The 26,179-nt window shown below is 40.3% G+C and overlaps 1 protein-coding gene across 2 annotated transcripts in view; it reads left to right on the top strand.

Moving 5' to 3' along the window:
• Positions 1-12,078: 12,078 nt before the first annotated feature.
• srgap3 (SLIT-ROBO Rho GTPase activating protein 3) overlaps positions 12,079-26,179 on the top strand; it is an 86,466-nt gene continuing 72,365 nt past the window's right edge. For both annotated transcript variants that reach the window (XM_050037643.1, XM_050037642.1), the window contains exon 1: positions 12,079-12,653. In XM_050037643.1, the coding sequence (XP_049893600.1) occupies positions 12,590-12,653 (64 nt within the window). In that variant the 5' untranslated portion in view covers positions 12,079-12,589. The remainder of the gene's footprint in view (positions 12,654-26,179) is intronic.

Below are 26,179 nucleotides of genomic sequence, written 5' to 3'. Positions count from 1 at the left end.
GATTAGATCCTGTGGCGGGCCGGTTCTGGCCCCTGGACCATATGTTTGACACCCCTGGTCCAAATACCCACACACTGCAAGCTGTGACATTTTGAAAATAGTATACAGTGTCCATTGTACAATTATTATTAAAGTTTCATGCACAAACTATAGGTCTTTGTCAAAACACTCACATTTACACACAGATATTTTCTTTCTTTATTTCATTCTTTCTTTGAACATATGTAAACTATTCCTGAGGATTGTCAAAAAAAATTTCACATTTTTATTTCTGAATGTTGCTGAAATTACATATAAACTATCGTTCAGAAAAGGATAGATTTCATTGATTTTTTTCCATAACTGTCTGGCATCATTGTCCATGTAATAATAATAATAATAATAATAATGTTTATTTATAGAGCATCAAAATACACCTTACAAAGTGATTCACAAGGCAGCAAAAAAGAAAACATACAAGTCATAAAATTAACAGGTTTTAAAAGAAAAAACACTAAAAAATTTGAAACAGTTTTGTGTAACGTATAAAAAATGACTACATAAAAGACAGTTCAATTGAAATTTAAACTAAAGTAAAATCAGGAAAGGTTCTCCAGTAAAAGTTTGTTTCCCAACCGATTTCCATATGACCATATGAATCATAATGGGGTACTGCACAACTGCTGGTTCCTTAATGGCAATTTAACACTCTGCTGTCTTACATACTCCACGTATAAGTATAAACACTTGTGCTGTATGTAAAATCACATAGCTGAGGGGCAGAGGGAGCCTTTAATCACAATTTCACTTGCAGATGTGGTAAATATATATATACAGTATTTTCATTTCCCCGATAGGAACCCATTCCGACAAAAGTTATGCTTATATATTCAACTTCAGAATTAGGTATAAACATTTATTTAACCCACCTATGCAACCCTATGATACATTCAAATGTATGTACATTAACTACATTAGTTCAGGGGCCTATCTTTACAAACAGCAAGCATCCATCTTATTTCCAAGCCAGCTGTAAAACGATTCCATTTATCCCTTTCAGCCTTTGTTTCCATTGTTACCGAGTCTGTTTAGATCAGTTATTAGATAATTGTATTGTTTATTGGACTCAACTCAAGGGACAGAGCTGTTGTGTATAAAACACTGAACACTGTACGATACATTCTGAGTGAAAACAGGTGGACGTAACTAAACATGTTCTTCATATTGTTTGCTTGAAAATAATTTTCATTTGCTTGTGACAAGTGAGATTTAAGTTCCAACACTGTGTCCAGATAAACTGATCCTGTCTTGTGTGGTTAATCCAGTAAAATCCCAAAGCAAGACTCACAAGGTCCACAAGTTGTTTGTGGAATAATATGTGACTAAACGCTTTACTGAGTGAGAAGAGCTGTTCTGTTTTTTTTACCACTCAGCTGGGAGAGCCTCTCAGCTGTCAAAGTGCTAAACCCTATTAACAGTTACATGGATGCACACACATACACACTCACATATGGACTCAGGATGTTTGAAATAAAACAACATGGTAAATATAGGAATGAACTAAATAAAAGTGTATAGTTCAGACAACAGGAGATGTCTACAAGTTGAAGCCAACTGAATTTTTTTTTAGCCTTGAAGGAATTTCACTTCACACCCTCAGATAAAACAAATACTTAAGTAAAATTAGGACTAAAGGAAAATCCTCCATTGCAAGCAAAAGTTTTTTCATACAGAACTTTGTTTAAATACAAGTAATTAATTTTATCAGCAAAATGTGCAAAAAATGTTGCACATTTTTTAAAATCTATCTATGGGAAATGTGTGCCTCATATGAATTTTAGGGTAAATAAAACACAAGTAATCTGTTTTTAGAGACAGTCGCTGTATTCAGAATACCACCAATTTAAACTGTGACTGTAACAGAACAGAGTACATTTACTCATATTTTGTATTTTGAATACCTAACGCTGTAACTTACTCCCCAACCCTGGCTACTACTAGTACTCTAGTTGCCATTAAGCACCTGTGGAACAATGTATAATAGAGTGATGACTATAACTGACTGGACGTCATTCGTTAATTTGGTGTTTTGGAGGTCCCCCTGCTGGCTGGGGCCGGGAGCAGCTCTGCTATCACTTCGTTTTTTACAAATTGCAGCAGTTTACAGTTTCTCTAAAACTTGTATTTTATATGCATGGCAGAGAAATCTAGCAGGTTATCTCATATTTGATATTTTTATACAATTTCTCAGATCAGTTTTCAACTCATCCACACATTACATCTTCACCTGCTCATGACTTGTTTGAGCAGGTGAAGTAAAATCTTACAAAGGTGTTTAAAATAACATCTGTTTTTATATTGTGCTCCTCACTTATTCTTATTGCTTCTGTCATACCTTCTATTACTTTTCACAATTTATGTGATCTTATACGTATTGTTTTTTGGAACATCAACTGGTTCCCTGAATCTCATTTGCCAAAATCAACAGTTTTGGCTAATGGGTTCTGTTCTAACTTTGAACTCACATACAAAGACTTATACGCTATAACAATAACTAATTAAGCCATAGGTATTCTTTAAAATTGCAGCTGTGTTATATAGTCATTCACTATCTGTTTTTTTACCAACATCCAGTTGTAGATGCTTCAGAGAAGGAGACAAAGTTGTCAACACTGAGATCAATGAACACTTAAGCAGATTTAAGGTCTTCTTACAGCTACTGGTGTATCATAAGTATTTCTTAGCATATAGGCTATAATGCATTATAGGTGTGTATAATGTGGTTATACTATAAAAATATTAATAATACTTCATGACAATAACCATAACACATTATAAAGCATTTTATGCTAGCTACAAGGTCAAGTATCAGTAAATGGGCATGGTGCTTAAATGCCTAATTACATTATTAAGCTATTAAAAATGCTTTTATTTTGAAAGCCGCCAAAAGTCCAAACAGGAAATGTAGCTGGTGTCTGTTTGACTTATCTTGACCACGTGTTTTCGGTTTTCATTCATTTCCACTGGCGACCATTTCCGGGTACAGCTTTTCCATAAGTGATCGGGAGAGGGCGCCATGATATTATAAGTATTATTTTGTCTTAGGTGGGAAACACTGAACAAAACCACTCACTATACATGTAAACAACAAACAATAAAGAGGCAGAATTTAAAGTAGTACATGAAAAAAGAGTGATGTCACACTTAACTTATCCCCACCACAATGAAAAGCAAAGAAAGCAGGATAATAGACATACCAGAGACAGCAAAACAAACTCAGGGACATCTAGTGGGAAAGAATGGAGAAATTATAAGGGAATACAATAATCCTTTCTTCTCCCACATCGCTGTCTGTACTTATATGTTGTTATTCACATTTACCAGCGGTTGTAATTCATTATCCTACATAGAGATTCAAGAGTTTTCTAAATATGTGTTTGTATGAAGTACATGTATCAACAATGGGCATTCAGTTTAAACACATATCAGAATAGTCACTCACATTGACAATATGCAGCTAGATTTTGTTTTTTCATAGCTTACAGTAACATGGCCGAATAGACCTCCATTGATTTTTAAAATGAAAAATATGAGTCTCTTCCATGGCCAGCCTGGGCGTCTCAGGCCTTTAAAGTCGCCCATAATCTCCTCACTCGACTTATCATTTGTGATTAATGTAGTTTATGTAGAGCTTGTTGATAAGAATAACTGTCTCCTCCTCAGTGTCACATTTCCTAGTGTGATTAATTGAACCTGTGAGTGGTGCAAGCAGCAGCTTTAGCTCGGTGAGATGATTCTCTATCTTTTAGCAAACACCTGTGGGAATAAAGAGAGCGTTTCTTTTTTAATTGTACTATTTCTACTGCACTGTAGTTACATCCAGTTTAAAGCAGCAGCAGGATTACAGGAACACATCTTACATGATTTTATTTGCAGGAAGAAGAATAACACACATATCATAGCTTGTTTCACATCTCTCCACACTACACACAGTATGTTTATCGAAATGTTTTGTTGTTTTTCTAACTTCTTGCCGCAGGTCAACTTCAGTCTTTCCAACTTCTTCGTAAGTGTGAAGTCTGCGAGACACGTGGGCGTGTGTTCATGTCAGGGAACAAAAAGTCCTGCACAGCAGATGGCCAGTGTTGCACAGAGCACAGTCAGACACGCCAAACTTTTGCCAATTTAATGATCTTAGGAACATTAGCAACACACATTTGCTTATTTTCTGCTAAGAAAATAAGCAAATAGTGGCTGACAGTGAAAAGAAACTAAGAAAAAGTAGTGCAGCTCCAGGCTTTGCTGTTTGACAGAGGATCAAACAAACACAGTCCTGTTTGACTGTGTGTTACTCAGGTGTTATCCATGCAGGTAGACATGGTGAGAAGCTTCTATCCTCACATGTAACTCAGCTGCAACAACATGCAATGTGGAGAAAAGACAAGCATGCAGGAATAAGGGAATATCCTCTGAGCAGTCAGGTATGATAAATCCTGTGGGATTTTTCTCCCAGTGTTGAGAGGACCCTCACTGAGATTACTCTTCAGATCCTCCTCTCAGTGTGGTATTACTTCTTAGTATCAAAGTAACATTTGCAGACAGATGAGCCTACTTCTCAGGGAAGAAATTAGAATATCAAGCAGACGTCTCTTTCTTGGCATGAGTGATGATTGGCTGCTGACAGTGTGAATCAGCATCAAGGCATACGTATCGAAGACTGCGACAGAGGTTGTCACCAGTTTGCATTTAAATGTGCTGCACTAGAATAAAGTTCTAACAAAAGTCAGAGCCTCTGTATTCTTTGAGGAACAGAAATGAAAACTTGAGACATTTGTGCCACATATGAACCATAATAAATAAATAAATTACAGGGGAGCTGGAGCCTATCCCAGCTGACATTGGGCGAGAGGCGGGGTACACCCTGGACAGGTCGGCAGACTATCACAGGGCTGACACACAGAGACAAACAACCATTCACGCTCACAGTCACACCTACAGACAATTTAGAGTCACCAGTTAACCTGCATGTCTTTGGACTGTGGGAGGAAGCCGGAGTACCCGGAGAAAACCCCACACAGACACGGGGATAACATGTAAACTCCACACATAAGGGCTCCCCCACCCTGGAGTTCACGCCCTGGGTTGGAACCAAGAACCCTCTTGCTGTGAGGCGACAATGCTGCTCTTATATACACTCAGAATGCATTTGAAAATGTATTTAGTGATCAAAATATTGCTTCCACTAAAATGCACTGCACATGTATATTTATATAGGATACATTCTGCAGAAGTGTTTGTTTTAAATCCTAGAAATTAGTTGTGACATCTTTAATTATAGATTAAACAACAGTTGATGTAAAATGAAACACGATAAAAGTGCAGTCAGAATCTGAGGTAATATGGGACGTTAACAAATCAGAGGCAGTGGCACCCCAAAAGATGGCAAGGGGTCTCCATGGCCACGCCCCCCAACCACCAGACCCCCACAACCCCCTCTCAAAAACAACCGAAAATAATCAGAGGCCTTTTAAACTACAGTAGGTTTGTTCCCTGTAAATGTTTTCTCCTTACAACTGATGCACTCCTTCGAATAAAAGCTGTATACTTGTTTTTTTAAGTAAAAGGACAAGCAGCTTATTTGCATTGCATTTGCATTTTCCCATCTCAGACACGTTGCCCGTGTGCGACCTCTTTTATCTAAAGAAGACACAGAAACACTTGTTCATGCTTTTATCTCCAGCAGACTTGACTACTGTACTGCCTTGTTCTCAGGCCTCTCAGAGAAATCTTTAAACAAGTTTCAGATGATCCAAAATGCAGCAGCATGTGAGAATAAACATCAAGAACACATAGCTCCGGTCTTGAAGGCTCTTCATCAGCTTCCCCTTCATCTTAGAATTCATTTTAAAATATTGCTTTTAGTTTTTGAATCTCTTATTGGACTTATTGGTCCTGACTAGTTATCTAATATGTTGGTCAAATACATTGCCTCTAGATCCCTAAGATGTCTCCCAGAGTAGAATTAAAAAGTACCTTGGTGCTGCGTTCAGTGTCGTTTGCCCTCGTCTCTGGAACAGCCTTCCAGAGGTCGTCAGACTCTCTGATTCAGGAGACAGCTTTAAATAAAATCTTACAATCTGTCTTTTTAGACTTGCAGTTTTATAGCTTCTATTTATTATTATTTTTTTATGTGTGTGTCTGTGTGAATGTGTGATTGTTTATTATTTGAATCTTATTTACTCTATCTTATACTGTTTTTATGTGTATTTTGTCATTTATTATGTAAAGAACTTTGAACTTTTCATTATTATTATTATTATAATTTTTTGAAGAATAATGAGTCATCTAACATGTATAGATACACAACATATTAAAACAGGATTCTTGTGGAGCTCAAAATGTTCACTGCACTGCTATTAGTCTATCTATGCACATCAGATAATTAGCAATGTGAACTATAAAGAAGCAAGAAACCAAAGTGTATCAGTGATTCCTTAATTTTTATATTGACATATTTTTCAAATAGCCTACATACAGTGCTTCAACAGCTTTAAAGAATCCCTGAAATTCAGTTATGACTTTCCACAATTTTTGGAGTCGCAACAGATCAGAGGAGTGTGCACTTTTTACCTCATGTTTAATAAATGCCATTGGTTATTATTATCTTTGTAACAAATCTATTTTACAGTTTAATAAATGTAGGATACAGGCTAAAATTGTTTTATTGATTCCAAAATACGCCAAACTTTAATGCTGACTGGATGTAAAAGGCAGCTGATTGCTGCAGACCCTGACTCGGCAACTTGTAGGCAAACAGCAAGAAGCAATATATCTGCACATTGCAACCTTTACATAACATCAGATTATTTCCATGAGGATCAGTGGGGCATGCCCGGCAGTCCTGTGGATTCAAAACAGGGAAACCTGTTACATCACATGCTGCCTGTTTGAAGATTCCTCTGAGTCCCACAGGGCAAAGATCTTTTAAATTCAAAGAGGTGTAATTATGAGTGATATGCCAATTGATACATGTCCGTGCAAAGATTCCTCTGCATGAAGAAGAGGAAACAGCCCCCAAGGCTTATCTGCTGTCTTCTCTCCCACACTTTTGATTATCACCTTGAACACCCTCACATTAGCTTTCACTAATGCGCTTTCTTTCCTCAACTTACTGTATGACATTTTCTCTAAAGAGTTTGAAATGCAAGTGTGGATTCAGAGGTAATAGATATTAGTATCTATTAATGTAAATAAGTTGGTGAAGGGGCCCACATTGTCACTATTATGTGACATTCAGTACATGCTAGTTAACAGAGGTGTTAGGAGACAATTCACAGTAAGATGTCCTGGTGACTGTATCCAAGACAACCTGGGTTTGGGTCACTTGGCAACCTCTGTTTGAAGTCGTCCCCTAGTTTTTGGACACTTTCTGCTGTCAAATGATCCAATGCATGTCAAAGGAATGATATTTAAAACTCAATTATGCAATGACAGTTCTGACAAATCAAATCTGACAAGTGTATTATATAATTACAAATATTACCTTTGTTCCAGTTGTTGCTATGCAGAAAAATAACAATTTCCTCTATGCATAAGCAGATTTAATGAGATATATTTTTTGCTGCCAAATAGTATTTGCATGCCTCAACACATATAAATGATTATCTACCACAGCATTCAGGCCCAGACTGTATCCCAGGGTGGCCTTTTTTCACATGTTGGAGACTAGAGCAGTTCCCACTCTTGTTCTTTAGAGAGGAATAGTAAAAGGATCTCACAATGGATCTTTGTGCCGTACAAACAGTGAAGTCACAGTTTCCCAGGCTTCTCCCCCTGAGATACCTGATGAAAGAGGTAGGGGTGAGGAACAGAGGGACGGTGGGAGGGGATGAAGGCACTGTGAAAAGGTTACCACCGCTGACTTCTCTGTGGTAAACACAAACAAAAGCAGAATCCTCCCCGCTGTCACTCTGGCCCTCCAGCAGGCCTCTCTGTCACAGCTGATGTGTCACAAGTGAAGTGTCTGCTCTCTCAGGGCTCCACTGCTCAGACGTGTAGGTGATACATAAGGCCTGACAAACAACTTAGACTCACCACCGGAACTGCAAAGATACAAAAGACTGTGATGCAGCGAGGCACATAACACAGGAAGACACTCGCCCTCTCTTGGCCTTTCTCTCATATCTAGACTCGCTGAACACATACAGTACCCAGACATAGATACACACACACATACACTGCTAGAGGCCATTTGAAATTTCTCGGGGGCTTTGCTCGTGTGAAGAAGGCCATGCATGCTGTGTTCAACGGCCAGAAAATATCTTTGTGCATCAAAAGGCCAGCAAGAATTCAAACCTGATTTTTGAAGTCATCACTGGTGGGAAAACAGGAGGGCAGTGCGCCTACATTTGTATGAATGGATATTCTTGGGGTTAGAGAATTACTGTAGACATCTCCCTCATCTCTGTAATTGTTCAATTAGACCCTCCAGGGTGCCCAGCTAATTGTTCCACCTCATTTGCATGATGTAATATCTTCATATTTCTTTCTTTGTCTTTTAACTCGGTGTTACTGGCTGCATACGAACATGAGGCTGCAGCTCACAGTAATGTCCCTTACACTGATATGTCCTTTAAGGAACTCTCAAGTCAGTTAAGCTACAGGCGTAGGTTTTGTTTCAGCCAATGAGGGAACACCTATGAAACGAGAGGTGTGGGGTCCTCCCTTAGGTGATTTTGCATCAAACACTGAATTTCCTGATTTCTGGGGAACTTTAATGCATCAATTTTTGCAGTTTCTGCATCAATTTATGGTGTAAATGTCCTTAATTTCATATTCAAATTAAAATCCTCTGCTATTTTTATGATTTTTTTGGGGGGGAGCAAATGCACATGTTCCACATATCCAAATATATCCATCCCCCTTAAATCTACACCTATGTTATTAGTGACATCCTGAAAATTGTTCACATCCTCACCTTATAAAAATAAAAGTCTTTAAATTGATATAGTACAGTTCAAATCTAAAGCAAAAGGCATCCTGTATAAAGTGTTCATAATGTTGTCATTAATGTTTAATGTTTAATACAACATTAACTAATGCTTTATTATAGATTAATTGTGAGCCCCCATTAAGAGCATTTAATGGGTTGCCAGGTTGTGAAAATTCCCTTGGCAGGTGCGTCTTGTTGGTTATAAATGCAGTTAAATATGTTGGTAATCTATTAATATGTGCTAATTGGTTTATCTCTCTCCAATAAACCATCATGTCTGCTGTTATAAATGTTAGTAAGACAATTAAAAAGGGTCATGACCTTCTTGTGTGCTAATTAGCCATCTGCAGCTGCCATTAGTGATAATCTATAAACATTTTATGAAGTGTAAGTGGGATGATTTCTTGGTTAGATTTGTTTTTGTTTTTTTTAAATAAAAAGTCTTTTTATCCGTGTTTTTCTTTCTTTCAGCTGAGGCATATTGTAGACCTTATATATCTGTCAAAAATGTCCTCCCACCTGTCAGCGTGAAATATGCATCGAAGCCTGTGCGGTGCAGATGGGAATGAAATGCAAAGGGTTTCTACAGTGTGGCACTTTGCAGGTTTGAGTCACCTCATTGTGAGTCAACTGCCTGTTCCCTCCTGAACTGAGAACAGCTAAGGTGACAGACAACAAACCAAGACCCATGGACTGTTAAAAACACGGTGAAGCACCCAGATGACAGTATCTGTCAGGAAATACGCTCAGTCCCCATCATGAAGATGCTTTGAAAAGCTTTCCTTCATGATATGAATTCAAATATTCTTTTTTCCCATGTAAGAAACACACATCTCCCATCACATAGGCACAGGTGCATGAGTGTAATTCATTTAAACACAATAATTGAACCCATTTGAACCAAATCTGAGAAATTTTGTTCTCCTTTCCTACAGTATTTTAGGAGTATGGTGATAATGGATCATTATGTATGTGTCCTTGGTTCTGCTCAGACGTATTTATCATTCAGCATTTTTGGAACAGCGTGTACAATGAGAGGTTTTATCCCCTTTTATATGCGTACAGGGCTTCTGTCACTGGCATTCTTTCTTTTACATTCATCTTTAATTGTCAGCCTCAGCTCTGCCAAGACAGAAAAAGAAGTAGGGTAAACAATGGGTGTGATGAGGACATGACGATACACCTGTTTGCAACAAAGGAGGGTGGTGCAAAGGACATGTTCCCTTTTTAAAGGTAATGATTTATGTGCATTGGCAGCCACCACAAGTATCATTGCCTGAGCCATTTAACCACAGGGCCTCTCACTTCACACAAAGTCTCTGCTCTGTGTGTGAGAGCGAGCAACGTGTCAGTCATAGATTATCCCTCACAACCTCTGCTGAGATGTGCCACATCTCCCGAACAGTAGGGGGAAAGTAATGTAAGGGTAAAAGTGTGTGGTTTCCATGGCAATGGTGTCTAAAGAGATGGAGCATTTTCATTGCTAGGTCTATTTTTACCTCTGGAAACAGGAATATGATTGTTATCAGGTAGGTCTGGAGGCAGTGATGTGATGTGATGTGATGTGATGATGATGATGATGATGATGATGATCTGTATTTGTGCCCCAGTGTTTGAGAAAGGATGGTCATCGTTAAAGGAGCAGTGAGTAGGATTTAGTGGCATCCACAGGTGTGGATCGCAGTTTGCAACCAGCTGAAACTTCTCCCATGTGCCAACCATGAAAACTCCTCGTTAGAATTCCATCAGTGTTCATTGCTCAGGAAGTTACTGAGAGCTGAATTACCCGCAGAGGTCTCCTCCTCTCCAAAACAAACGGACCTGGTGATTTAAACTGGTAAAAACACTGAATAAAGCAGTTTCACATTACAAATCAGTGTTTCTGCAACGCTGTTGCTCACATCTTTTTCTTGATCCAGACGTTCAGGAGGGTTTTACCGGGAGCCGAATTATCCACGAAGGTCTCCTCCTCTCCGAAACAAATGGATGCTGTGATTTAAACTGGTAAAAACACTGAATAAAGCAGCTTCATGTTACAAATCAGTGTTTCTCCTATGCTGTTTGGCTCACCGCAGAGGGGCCAGTAACACAGCACCTGCTAATATGCACTCACCTTTTTTCTCTGACAACTTAAGATCTAGACATTCAGGAGTTTTTACCGGGGGCCGAATTAGTCGCGGAGGCTTTTTTTCTCCAAAACAAATGGGTGTGGTGATTTAAACCAGAAAAAACTCTGAATAAAGCAGTTTCATGTGAAAACAATTAGTGTTTTTCTGACTTTGCTTGTACTGGAGGGGCTGTATTTACGGTGGTCAACACGAAAATGTGAATGGCCCTGTCTGGAAGAAGAAGAACAAAAAGAAGAAGAAGAAATACTTTATTAATCCCTGAAGAAGGGAAATTCCATTTTTTTTCACACTGTTATCATATACACACACCCAAAATGGATCAATACATGCATTAAATGGAGAGATGTCACAGTGAGGGGGCTGCCTATGTACAGGCACCCCAAGCAGTTGGGGGTTTGTGCCTTGCTCAAGTGCACCTTGGCAGTGCCCAGGAGGCAAACTGGTACCTCTCCAGCTACCAGTCCATGCTCCATAGTTGGTCTGGTCAGGGACTTGAACCAGCGACGCTCCAGTTCCTAACTGAAGTCCCTATAGACTGAGCTACTGCCGTCTATAGTCAGAGCTTAGTTTGTCTGTTCTGGGCTACTGTAGAAACATGGCGGTGCGACATGGCGGACTCTGTATGTAGATATAAACAGCTCATTCTAAGGAAACAAAAACAACAATTCTTATTTTCAGGACATTATACACTAGATAAAACTCAAAAAAAAATTATATATATAAGTATATAGAATTATAAATATTCAATGTCTGCCAATAAATACCCCCCCCCCCAACCCTACACACTGGACCTTTAAATTTAAATTACATAAATTACACAAATGTGCGTGTGTGTGTGTGTGTGTGTGTGTGTGTGTGTGTGTGTGTGTGTGTGTGCGTGTGTGTATGTGCGTGTGTGTATGTGAGGGCGGGGGGAAGGACGGCTGGTTGACAATATGAGGAGGCTCACGTGACTATCTTTTAAATTCCTGTTCCCCTGCAGCGCAATTTGTCAGAGTACGGATGGTGTCTGCCTGCCTCGCTACTCGCGCGCACGTCTGCTCATTTTTCGGGGGGCACAGAAGCTCCAACCGAGGAACTGACTGCTTGAAAACCTCCAAGCGTCGCTCAGCTCTCTTCATCATGTTGTTCTCACAGTTTTGAGCTCGTTTGTGTCTTTTGTTTTTCCTGCTGAAGCCTCTCTGAGTTGACTGGTACCGGGAGAAAGAGGAGAGGGAGGAGGAGGACTCGGTTCTTGTACCAGAGAGAGAAAAAAGGAACAGGAAAACAGAAGAATGAAACATTGGACTGTTGCTCGTGTGTTTTTTCTGCACTGATACGGTGATTGAAGCTGCAGGGATATAACACATTCAGCTTTTGTTCCCGTCAATGCACGACCGCTAGAAGAGAAAGGAGGAACGCGCTGCAACGTTACAAGTCCGGGATCATCACCTCCAAGACCCAAGGCAGTCCTCGACTTACAGGGCATCACCCTAAAACCAGAGGAACCATGTCTTCTACGAAATACAAGAAGGATAAGGAGATCATAGCGGACTATGAGACCCAAGTGAAAGGTGCGGTGTGAACCTGATGTGTTTGTCCGCTCTGTGTGCATTGTCTCTGCAGAGGCTGACCATCAGCCTGATCATCAGCCTCTGTGTTTGTGCTTTGCTTTTTATATGTGCAGTATAGTGCAATCCACATCTATAGCTGTTGTGTAGTGTCTAAACAGAGAGCACTGGGAGGCATCCTCTCAGATGACAGGCAAACCGTGACAGTCAATCCAATGACAAGAGCGTCAGAGTGCGAGGTGTGAACCCTTGTATTATTTTCCCTCTGTCTCATGTGACAGCCAGAGGTTGCTGAGCCCTGATTTGTCATAATGTGGTTAGGATCGTTGCTGTGTTGCTTTATAGCAGGGTAAAATGATCCCTGTGTTGAAATCAGTGTTGGATGGAGGGCTGGCTGTATTACTGCACCTCATTCTTGCACAATTTGGGGCCTGTGTTTGGTTCACTGTGGCTGCTGTGGTTGGAGATGCTGATCAGATGATTTAATACATATTCAGTGTCTTTTGATGGCTTGTGATGTCAGCTTTAATCCACAGAGCTTGATCACACCGCTCACGTTCTGCCTTTGATTCATTGTCAGTGATTTTCTCTTGACTGCTCTCACCTGGCAACATGGATCAAACACTCTGTGGTTTAATGTCACCATTGACTCCTTTTCCACACTTCATGGCCCCTTTATAATTACGCTTACTGAGTATCAGAATCCTAATGATCTCAAATCGAAGGTAGATCATAGACTTGTGGTTAGAAATATGAATGGGGTCCAACAGAGTCTTCTCAGTGAATGAACCTGTGCCTGCTGTAGAGCAGTGGTACTCAACTTACAGCTAGTGGGCCAAATCTGGCCCACAATAGGGTGCTGGGTGGTCTGCAGACCATTTTCTAAGTCACAATGAAAACAAACTGACTCACACTGGGAACATTTTTTGTATTTTAAATGTGAAGAAGGTGCCAGAGTGCATAAAAACACCAAAAATACAGCTTATTTATCAAACACAAACAAAAAAAGTGCAAGGGAGGATTTGCCGGACCCCTAACAGAGTTCTGAGCCGAGCCCCAATGTCCTCAAATCCTAGAAACACCCCTGTGTACAGCTGCTGCAACTGGATTTGCATCTTGACAAAGATGGGTGAGGACAGCCAACAACAAAAGGTTGAAAACAGGCAATACATTTATTAATATACCGATTAATATCATTCATTTTTGTTTATTAACTAGCTCCTGGCCTTCTATGGTTAAGTGTTGTGAAAAAACAAGACAGTTGATAACATACTCCAGGTCAATGCAGGCAGCAACCCAGGAAATAAGCCACCCAAATAAACAATCACAAGACACATCAAGTGACAGTTAATTCTTTAGTGTTGTGTAAAAATGAAGGGGGAATTCTGCACATACAAGCAGAGTAGACTGGTTACGAACAGATATTTCTCTAAGTGGAGCTGGGGCTCAGTTTCAAGGCCCTGGACCCATTACTAACACTCACTCTCAGTGGTTTCACTAATGTTACGCCTCAGGGCTTCAGCTGATCATCCCCAGAGTCATGTACCAACAGGGTCGTTCCGATACCAATACCAGGATTGAAATACCTCAGATACTGCCTAAACTGCTGGATTGGGTGTTGCGTATGTGAGTCTTTTTGCTGATCCGGTACCATGTAATTCATTAATAAACTTAAAAGTAGTTTCATACTCAGATAAAACTGCAGTTTTCTCAGAAATCAATTCTTCGCCGCTCTAAAACAGCCTACACAGCAAGTTACGCTGCGCAGCCACTGGCAACTCCTATTTTAAAGCGGCAAATTGATTTCCCATAACTAGTGTAACGTTAGCCGTAAGCAAATGCAAGCAATTTGGTAATATTTTACACTAGAAGGTCCCACCAGTAAGAAATATGTAGTATGCAAGGCTTTAGTTTCGAGGGGTGGCACTAGTGCAAGGTTGGAAATAAGCACCAGCCACCAGCTAAATGCTGTTAAAATATGCAAGTGGCTGCTAGATTTGCTTTACTCATCAGCTGAAAAACAAAGGTAATCTATTGAGTGGCTGGTAGAATTTGGGAATCTACTAGCCACAGTGGCAGGTGGACAAAAATGAATTTCCATTTCCATTTCAACACCAGCAATCCTATAAAGCCATGCCATATAAAAATGACAGCATTCATTCACATCCATACAAGATTAGTGGTACACAGCTGTTAAATTTTGTTTTGAACGCAATGGTATTGGGTGCTATCAGCTGCTATGCGAGATCAAGTATCAGAATCAATACTGGGAAGGACAAAATGGTATTGGAACATCATTAGGTACCAGTCCAGACCTTTGGATGCTCAGGGTGTGAGTGGTTGACTCGTAGGATTGATCTACAGACATGTTCTTCTTTGTGTGGACATTATTACTGCTGCTGGTCTGAGCCTTACCCACTATTGCCTTATTATTATGAACCATTGCCTCTGTAACCTCAGTTTTGTCTTGTGGCATGGGCTGGTCATTCAGAAAATTGCACATCTTTCTTCCACCATTCAATGCCTGTTTTATTCAGCAGCTTTCCACTCCAGGCAATTTTTTGGTAATTCAGGCATCAATTATTCATCTTAGGTCCAACTGTGTCATGGCAGAATCACTCTTGTTTTATAGAGCCAGGCCCTGTGTGCTGCCTCTTTGCATTAGACAGAGCCCTTGAACTGTCTGAGGACGATGCTAATGTTAATTTATGGAGAATGCTGCTTGTTTCTCATTCACAGCTGGTGTGTTGCATTGCCTAAAGACATGGAGGGCTCTGCTCTCGACATCCACCACCTCACAACAATGGCAATGTTATGAATCGAAGCAGGCAGTGAGCGAAGCCGTAATGAAATTCAGATTGGAAATTGCACCTGTCTTCCTCTGAGTTATTGCTTTATGGTTAATGTGTACATGGCAGAAGGGGCCAAATCATCAGTGTGTCATTGATTGGGTCATAAGATCGCGGGGTCGCTTGCTTTATTATGTATGAAGGCTAATTAAAAAAAAATCTCTTGGTTTCAGGCTTTAACAGCAAAGAAACGCTATCAAAACATTTGCTATAGCGAGATATTGTGTTTCTTTAAATGTAGTGGCAGCAGGTGTGAAAGCACATCACAATATAGAATTAATTTCCTCTGTTACAGTGCAACAAACCATTCGTGCTAAAATCTTAACCCACAGCCATTAATGAATCCTTGGCGACCCTCGAGGCTGGCTGCCAAAGCCGAGGTCTCTGAAGGACCTTGGGAGATGGTGTTCACTTTATTCAAGATGTTCAGCTGGCAGATCGTGCATTAGCATGTCAATAGAGAGGCTTCGTACGCTGAACACAGAGAGGCAGACTGAGGAGCCTGAACTCTGTTTTGTAGCTTACCACCGTGCGGTTGCTGGACTGCAGCTCAGCCTCCTCCTGTTTGCCAGTTTAATAGGCAGCTTGTGAAGTGCTGCTCTGGGGCTCAACCATCAGCTGCTATTTGACATTTACACACCAGGTTCTGAGACTGAAATATGGCTTCAGTATAAACTCATACTTCCACATCAATAGGACAAGGATGAACTGAACCTTCAGTCTTCTTTATAGAGAAAACTGGATGCTTTAACAGGGTTCCTGCAGCTCAAGGCAAGTTAGATTCCAGAATTTTTAAGACCTTTTTGATGCCACTTGGAATGAAACTTAAGACTAATTTTAAAATTATTAAAATTGAAGACAAAAAAAGAGCCATTTATGTTATGTTAGGGAAAATGTAGCATAAAATGTTGTAATATAAAACATGACTGTGTCTAAAAAATTACCTGCTGTGTTTTGGCTGGTTTTCTTGGCAATATGGTGTTTCTTACTCTGCATGTGATATTCCACTGCCTTGATTCCTATTGTGCTGTGATTGAAAAACCTTTTGCATGAAGCACAACGAGCCTTGTATGCGTTATCTGGGTTAAACTGCCAGTTTTTGTTGTATTTGCACTTCCCCATGTTGTCCAGTGTACAGTGACAGCCAGCTAGGAGACAGTGGATCCCCTGCTCTAAGCATCTTGGCCAGAAACATAAAAGCCCTTTTTACACAGAGATCGCACTGTAAGGCTGCCACAAAGTCCCGTCTTTATGCCACCTTTGCATTTTTACTCAGAACCAAACAACGGTTACATCATGCCGCTCTAGTGTGTGATTTTAGACTGCAGACCACCATCACAGAACCAAAAGAGGCGTGACAGGTACAACATGTAACATGACAGTGTTGACCGCTAGTGTGACATATAACATATGCATGGGCATCGCTTTCTAAACAATAACAATGACACTATATGACACTAACAATCTATTACCGTCCCTGTTATATGACAGAGCTCCTGGACCTCATTGTTTTCCCACTTTGCAGACTTTTTCCACTCTTTTTCTTCCTTCAGTTAGCTGCTAACTGCGACCATCAGCTTTTTAAATCTCCCCTGGTGGGTTGCACTCATAACACATCGTCAAAATGTCACACCCATGCCACCAGTGATCCCGTTCTTCAGACACTGTTTCATCGCTGTTGCTACCTCCGTTGCCGGCTCAAAGGCGAGACAACTCTGTTCCCCTACCCCGCAACTGTACCTTTTAATGGCGGGCCGTCATAATGGTCGGAAATTCTTGCCTTGAAAAGGCAGTGTAAAAGGGACTAATATGAGCATTGTTGGTTCTGATTTCCTGATCTGCATGATGTTAATATTAGGGGCATTCTGTAAGTTATCAAGAAAAATAGCTGTACTACTTATTTTGAGACTTATTTTGCAACAATCTGTAAAATCCTACTTCCCATTTCTTTGGATTTTAAGACTTTTGAAAGACAGAATTATTTAGATTGACACATTGATTCCAATGAAGGCCCTATTTTTACATGAATGAATTCAGTGCCTTTAAAACTTTTTAAGGATCTGCAGGAATCCTGCTTTAAAGTCCAGTGATCACAAGTTAACCAGCTGGCTTAACAGAGACGGAGAGGATGATAGCATTAAAGGGAGGTGGTGATACCGAACATACACAGGACAAAACTTTGAAACTAAATGTGAACACTTAAAAGACATGAGTAAATGTCAAGACATGAGCGCACCCAGGCGAGGCTCCATTGTCTTCAGCACAGCTCAGTTTTATTAAATTGGTCTTGTGTTTACATCTTTTTGCTGTGCTGTACTTTCACTCGAGGGACAGGAGGTTGCCTGTTCTGTTGGCAGTGTTCCCTGAATCCCCCTCTGCAAAGGATTTCTGATTCATTGTACTTGGAGTGCAGCACAGTTTTACCCCACTCTCATTCTCTGGCACACTGGACCCTTAGTAATGGTATTTTTCCTGCAGTATTTAGGAGATAAAAGTCAGTGTGATCAGCGCTTTAACTTGTTGGCTGGATTTGATGGAAGTCTTTTCCTAGCTGTGCCCATTGTCTAACTCTGATATGACCACGACAGTTATTAACCACACTGACACTGACACACACCCACGTGCAAAGGCAGGCATACAGATAGACGGACATGCCAATAAATGAGATGTGTTTGAGAGGAGCCACAGTTTTGATGTGATGAAAATTACACAAGATGTCATTTGTTTTTGCCTCCAGGCTACAAACAACAATTTTTCTGATCAAAAATATTAATGCTGGCAACTTCTCAGGGAAGTTTTTCAGTCGAAAGGAAGCAGGCTTTTTGCACCTCTGGGTGCAGGTTTCTTTTTGCTGCTGGTCTCTGCTGGTTCCTTTCTGCCAGCCTAAATGCAAACAGGCTTAACTTCCAAAGCAGACCCAATAAAGACCTGAAAGTAATTTGATCAACATACATTTTTAACAGGTCACATTTTTCAGTATAAAGTATTTCTTCCTCAAGTGTCTTACTTGTAGATTAAAAGCACGTTTTATACAGTTAAAATAAAAAGAAGTGTGACCACACACGCCTTTTTATGTAAAATGAATAACTGATATGATGTTACAATCTATTAGATTCTCAGAGCAACAGACGTAGTATGAAGAGCAAGAAGTCTGTGTTGGGCTACGGTTTGGATGGATGTGTCAGTCAAACAGGACTTTCACCCAGGAGACCTCTCTTATCATCTCCTGTCCTGTGTGACACCAAAAGTTGAATTATTTTAACTACTTAACGTCATGTAAATACATTGTCACGTCACAAATGCACAGCCACGGAGAGGAGAGGAGCATCAGGGTTGCCCCCAACTAAGAATTTTCCTAGTCGACCAATAGTCGTCATTTAGGTCCATTAGTCGATAAGTCGTCTGCATGTTTACGATATTGATTTAATTATTAGATTATATATTTTGGGCTGGACAACACAATGGTTTGAGTTCAAGGTGTGCGAAAGAATAGTATCAGTAACATTGTTAACACTGTGCTACATTACAGAGAAATACAAAACTGTGCTAATGAACCTTCATTAATATAGGCCTATATTTTATCTACAAGTGCACGTCACACACTGAGTGAGCTGCCTGTTAATGACACTGTTGGCAAAGCGGTAATGATTGTGCTAAGTGGCTAATGGGCATGTAGCTACTTACATGTTTCAGATGATACGTCATGTTTGTAGTCAACCAATGAAGATGAGTTTACATATCACCTTGGGTTCATCCTTCACCTGTTATTAACTAGCCTGTGTAATAACCAGCCCTTTAAAGTAACGTGACTCTAACCAAGTAGCCTGTTTTATTATATTTTAGGCCATAAACCAAAAAAAAGTCAAAAGGTGCATGAGAGGGACATGGATCAAGAGAGGGGGTCCACAGAAACTGCTTATGCATAGGGCCCAGAATTCGGTACCATGCCCATAAATTCACTTCATTTAACCCAAACCGTGGCCTTTTTGTCCCTAACCCTGAACAAGTAGTTTCGACTCCTGAATCTAAGTGGTTTATTTTGACTGTTTATGTAACGAGCAGAAAGAAGGTGTGAAAATGAGCTGATAAGACATGTCAGTCATCAGCTTGCAGTATTTATGCTGCCTAGCGTTGTCACTTTCTTGAAAATATAACCACTGCATGTCTTGTGTGATATAACGATCCCTCCAATAACCTGAAAAAGTGTCAGTTTGGTCAAGTGCTGATGAGAATTATGTGAGACACTGGGTGTGTCTCTGTTTGTTGTTGCTCCAGGCGACAGACAGCTCTGCTGAGGGAGATAAATGCTGAAAACAGTTTGTGGTTCTTTTATTTATTTCTATATTTATTTTCTGAAATACCTTCGACTGTGTCATCTCAGGTTTATTACTGGCACTGAATGTGTTGATCAGTCGATGCTGGGAATGTGTCTCAAGATCAGAGCTCGTTACCATCACGGTGTGATTTGGTTATTTAGCTATTAACATCCTGCTGGGCAGCGTGAAGCTGCCTGTGTAGAAACTGACATGTTGGGAGTTGGGAGAGAAATGGTCGCACTGACTCACCGGCAGCTTGTTTGGCAAACCTGCTGCTGACTGAGAGAACATTTGCACAGAAAAAAAAAATCTACGAGCTATTTAGATGGCATAATCTTTAGTGGGACAGCTTGTTTATTCTGCGGTCCAATAAATTTTGGGTTTCATTCAGGGTTGGTTTGTTTGTGTGCTGTGGCAGTCAAACAAACAGGCAGCTCAAGTTGCTCTGTTGCTGACTCAGTTGAGATTGCGTGATTTAATTCGATTCCTATACAGTGAAGTCTTAAAGGAGAAGTTTGACATTCCATACATGTGCTTATTCACTTTCCTGCCGATAGTTACATGAGAACATTAATACAACTCTCATGTTTTTATGCTATGCTAAGTATGAAGCTACCTCCAGCAGCCAGTTAGCTTAGCTTAGCATAAAGTCTGGACACAGGGGGAAACAGCTGACCTGGTCCTGGTCTACCAGCATTTCTAACAGTCAGTATTCAACATGTTGTATCTTGTTTAATCCACACAAAACACGAAGAATGAAAATTTGCTGTTTTACAGGAAGGTTATCCTTGCAATCTGTTTTCATCTTTAACCAGTATTTGTGCTAAGCTAAGTTAGCCGGCAGCTGCTGGTAGCTTTATACTTGCACAGACATAAAAGTGGGATCAATTCTCTCATCAGAGTCTCTTCAAGAAAGCAAATTATTTCCACATGTTAGCCTATTCTTTTAACTATTTTTATACCTTATGACATTTTGTGTGATGAAACTTAAGAAGAAAGCAGAAGTTTTACAAAATGTGAATTTCTCGTGCTATTTAAGAGGCAACAAGTCTGTGAATTTGTACGCTGTATCTCAGGCTACGTTAACACTGCAAGCCTTAGTGCTCAGATCCATTTATGATTGACTGGCTGTTAACATTATTTTTTAATTGCGGTCATTATCAGATTCCAGTATGAACTGGCTACGGTCCTTAACTAACCCGCATGCACAAAAGAACAATAACAAAGATGTCACTTGCAGCAGGCTGTTATACAGAGGTAAACATGGAGGCCACTGAAGTCGGCGTTTATGGTTTCATTTATAAGTTGATGTGCACCGAATTTGTGAGCAGATGATAATGAGGATGGGGGATGAGGAGAAAGAGAGCCAAATTTTTAATTATGGCTTTTGTGGAGCAGTGGCTGCAACTTCTAGACAGAGGTGTGTGTGTGTGTGGCTGTGGAGTCAGAGCCAGGAGTTGTGGGATCGTGACGTGAATGGCTTCACTGAGGCAGATTTCATTGAAAATTTGAGGATGTCAAGAGCTACTTTTACGACATCTGTTAGTGCCTCTTCACAAGACTCTCGCAGTAAGATAGTCTGTTAAGGTGAATGATGTAAAAGTCACATGAATTCCGATATGACTGTTCTGATTGAGACTGCACTGCAAAAAATAAGGCCTGCATCTGATTCATGACCACATATGAAAGTCTACGTTTACATAACAAGCACATGTGGCCCAAATCTGATTTTATTTCAGTCAGCTCAGATCTAGACCCCTTTCATACGTGGTCCTCAATCCAATTACTGGCCATGCGACCACTGTGAAAATGGTCATATTGGAATGACCAGGTTTCTCCCATACATTCATGGTTCTTCCACATCATACTTCACTGTGCAGGCACAGATCGCTCATCATACAGTGTCAGAGCAGTCCGTTAAGGCTGCCAAAGCCATACCACTGCTGCAGCAGGCTGCTCCAGTCGCCGGCCAATAGAGCCGGACTGCCAGACGCTTTCTGATGGGGACAGCTTGCCTACATGACAGCGTTGTTGTGAGGCGCAGACAGAGATATTGGAATGTAGCCCTGGACATCCTAAGGTTAGGAGGAACTGTTTCTCCATGAAACCCTCCACATTGCAACCTCACCACTCCTCACTCCTCTCCTGTCCACACCCACACCTCTTCCTACAGAACTACCAGTACCACCTGCTTATGGAGCTAGTGGACGAAAAGCCCATTTGTCCCACAGCCTGTTATCCCGAAAAAAACTACAGCCATTGCTCCTAAGGGGCATTTCTCAGAAAATACGCCACACATTCTCCTAAACAGAAGCGCATGGCTAATTATTATGCAGAATGATGTCATCTGACCTTCCTACTATAGCGGTCATTTGGGAGATGAAGCTTGCACCGCTGTGTTGTTCGTTTATACCCAAATGCCTGATTCCCACATGTGACGTTTTTTATTGTTGTTGATGCATGTGTGTGACTTATTGGTTGCATGTGAGGCGTTTCAGGGCAGAGATATGTTCACACTGATGTCAGATATGAGTCACTTCAAACATGAATGTGCACAGTTGAGGCAGAAAGATGAGCATTAAACCATGTAAGGAGAATGTAGCGTTAAACTCTCCACTATTTATTTGTGTCCTTCAAGAAAAACAATTGGAAGCAAGCGTGACAAAGATGACGAGATCACCTGTGGCTGTAACCATTTTAAAACAAAGACATTTATTCTACACTGAGCTATCATTTTGCACTCTGCTATCATAAATCAAGTAGTTTCTGTCAGAGTTCTCTCAACTTTGCTGACTCTGCTCTGGTCTCTGTAAAGTCAGTATGATGAACGCAGCTGCCACTTGATAAATCGAGAGTTTGTTCCATTCGTTTCGCAAGGATTCGAGAGATAATCAGCCTTTCATGAAAAGGGTGATCTGCCAGGCGTAGATTATTATTTGACACAGTCTCAGAAAAGGTTTATGTTTTGGTTTGTCTGTGGCATTGATGAAGTAGACAAAGGTTTATTTAAAGACAGACAAAAACAGTTTATGTGCTCGGCTATTTGGTGCCAGTCAGTGCATGATTTCACTTCTTGTTTCATTCAGTTGCGAACGCTGACAGAATTTTAATCGGCACTGTCTGGAGAAGTGTAGCTGTCAACACCATGATTGTATTACAGGTCCAGTAATGCACTGCTGTTTGCTGGGGATCTGAAACCTTATTACTGGGCTGCTAGACTTAAATTTAATTTGAAACAAGAGCGATCGGTTTGACGTACCAAACATGCATAAAATGCTGTGGATGAATGAAGTGATGCAAACCATATCTGCAAAACCAAAATGGCAAAAATAAGAAGTAGGGGAAATTCAGTCTAAATTGAAATGAGTTTCGATGATACACATGGAATTTGCCGCTGGAGATTGACACTAATAGCAAGAAAAACTCCACAAGCTCAGGTCCCAGGTGATAAGGTTGTCAACTCTATTTCATTTCAGGTAAATAGTGTCAGTGAGCTCTGTGTATATTCAGACAGAAAAACCTTTGACATGAGTTTAAATGGGTTCTGACTCCGATGTCAAAATTTTAAACTGCTATTTAGTGTATGAGGATTCAACAAAAGCTTTATCGAACCTTTTATATCTCAAAACGTTCACTGAGAGTTGACGACAGTAAAGCCTGACAATGTAACAGAGGTGAGTTACTGGCAGTTCAGTTGCCTCCATTATTTCAGGGCACTTTTTTTTTATACCACCATAAAAAATCCAGTTGGAGAAAAAAGAGCAAATGTTACTGTTAGAAAATTGAGACATCAAAAATTACAGGAAATTATGACACTATATGGCTGTATTACCCAACAAGAATTCATGGTAAGATGAAGCAATAGTTTATACAAGAAAAAAAAAAAAAAAGAAATTAAAAAACAAACTTCCTGCTGAAGAGCGTAACCTTAGAAACTGAGGAAACAGGGCAGTTGTGCAAAAATAACTCTGCAATGAGAGTTTGAAAAAGTGATAAAGTAATTAGTTAAGTTCTTATAGTGCAGGCTTGGGACCTGCTAAATTAACTTTACTATGTAGCCGTGAAGCACAGGTCCCACTAAAGACTTTAGATAATTAACGAGCGTACCTATTTGCAGCTCACAAATCCCTCTCACCCACCGCTGATGGTAGAAATAGAAGCATATATGGCACAGGGTCATTGTTATCAGGAGCACAAAACTGTGGCATTTTGGTGTATCTGTTTTAATGAGTTATTTACTGTAGGGCTGCAACTAATTATCTTTTGTTTGGTCTGTAAAATGTTTTCCTTAAAGCCAAAGGTGGTGACTTTAGATTGATTGTTTTGTCTGACCAACAGTCCAAAACCCCAAAACATTCAATTTATTTTACATAAGGCGAAGAAAAGCTGCCAATCCTCACAATAAAGAAGCTATGCATTGTATATAACTATATATAGGTTCATTTCTAGTTTAGAGTTTACTGTAATTGCAGTATGTGGTCTCTTTAGAATGTGCACCAAAATAACTGAGCTTCGACCTGAAACCTAGAGAATATAAGAGGCTCCTTTGGTCGTGACTCACCAGAGGGTATACTGCTCTCTCTCAGTCTTTTTTCAACTGAACTCTACTCTCAGTTTCACCTACTTTGAGCCAGTAAAGAGGCGTCCTTGTGTTGACCTCAAAGGCCCAGACACTCTACTTTTTATTAAAGGGGTACTTTGCTGACTTTTAAACGGCGTTGTATCGTGACAATATCGTGTAAATGTCCCAGATCTCCCTGCTCATCTCTCAGCTCAAATTTTCCCTGGCTCTATAGGCTGTAGCACGAACTACAGATAGTATTTCCTCATGTCTGATTGCTCGCCACCACGGACACAAAGAGTATGGAAGCAGATTGAGAGAGACCCACTCCTCTCTCTTGCTCTCTTTAGCCCAGTTCAGACCAAAGATTTGCGCCGAAACATGTTGAAATGTGCAACTACTTGCAATGCACCATTCTGCAACGTTCTAAAAACATGGTGAGACGGTGTATCATCTCTATGCAACAACTTTCTGTACTTCCGTTCTGTTTTCCAGCTTTTCAGGCATATTTTGTGGCTGAATATAATTTGTAGCTTCTTAAAATATGAATGAGGATAGTGATAGTGAGATGCTGGCTACCGCTGCATTTGTAGTAGTGATGAAACGGTGGAAAACAGAACCAAAGTGAGCATCAGATGGACTGTGTTCATAATAAATACGCCACAATAATATAAGTAAGCAGCGCCACTTAGTGAGTCAAGCAGCAGCAGCGACCCACTGTCTGACACTGGCACATGTTAGGACGGGGATGGAGCATCTGCAGCAGCAAGCATACACACTGTCTGCGGTCATTTTGACTTGACCTGCGCACATCACTACAAGCCGATTGGCTGTTGAAACAGGTGACATGCCTTATCTTCTAAAGCCAGCCGTCGGATATCTGACCAGTGGAGTTGCAGGTGTCACCATTAGGCAGCTTGAATCAAGCTCAGACGGCCAGTTCACACTGCTGCAACTTTTCTCTGCAACGTAAAAAACGGTTTCATCTCGTTGTGATTCATTGGTCTGAACTGGGCTTCAAACGCAGAATAAATATAAACCAAGATTCTGTTACTGCACTGCCTGTTTCTCGCCTAAAATGCTTTTAGAAACATATTTAAGTGCACTGTTTGCCTGTAATAAGAGAATTTGTGAACAAGAAGTGGGCGCCATGCTGTTTCTTGTACTGTAAAAACAGAGGGTGAAAAAACAGAGCAGAAAGCAGTGCTGATAAAATACCAAAATTCTGTCACAGTGTTGCCTATTTCTCATCTAGGATGTTTTCAGAAACATATTTTAATGCACTGTTTAGCTGTAATTTGAGATTGTTCGTTACCAGCTGGCAGCCATATTGTTTCCTGTGGCTAAACATCCAAGCTTGCAATATGTCACCCTCCAGTGGGAGTGTTTATTGATCTGTTATGGCGCAGTGCATTCTGGTAGTTGTAGGTTTTTTACCTCTTGAGCAAAAGCGAATGCCGCAGCCCTTTTTCTTTATTTCTCTGGAATTATAGCACTTATTTCTAAAGTATTTGCATCTTTCCACTGCATAGACAGCCTAGTTTTATGAAAAGACCATCTTTCTAGCAGTGAAATACTTCTGTAAAGCTAAATGTTGCTGAATAAATTGAGTCATTCAAAACTGCCAGCGCATTTCCAAACACCATATGTAGTGGGAGAACTTTATTTTAATTTGGTGCAATCAGTGTTCAGGAGGAAATAGCAAAATGAGTTTGACTGCTTTGATCAGTGTGTACCTCATCAGCCTCACAAATGTGTACCATGCCTCTGTGCATACATCCGTACGTGCATCCTTACTCAAAC

This window comes from Epinephelus moara, chromosome 24, assembly GCF_006386435.1.
Source record: "Epinephelus moara isolate mb chromosome 24, YSFRI_EMoa_1.0, whole genome shotgun sequence".
Taxonomy (NCBI): Eukaryota; Metazoa; Chordata; class Actinopteri; order Perciformes; family Serranidae; genus Epinephelus; species Epinephelus moara.
This window is presented reverse-complemented; position numbering and strand designations above follow the sequence as displayed.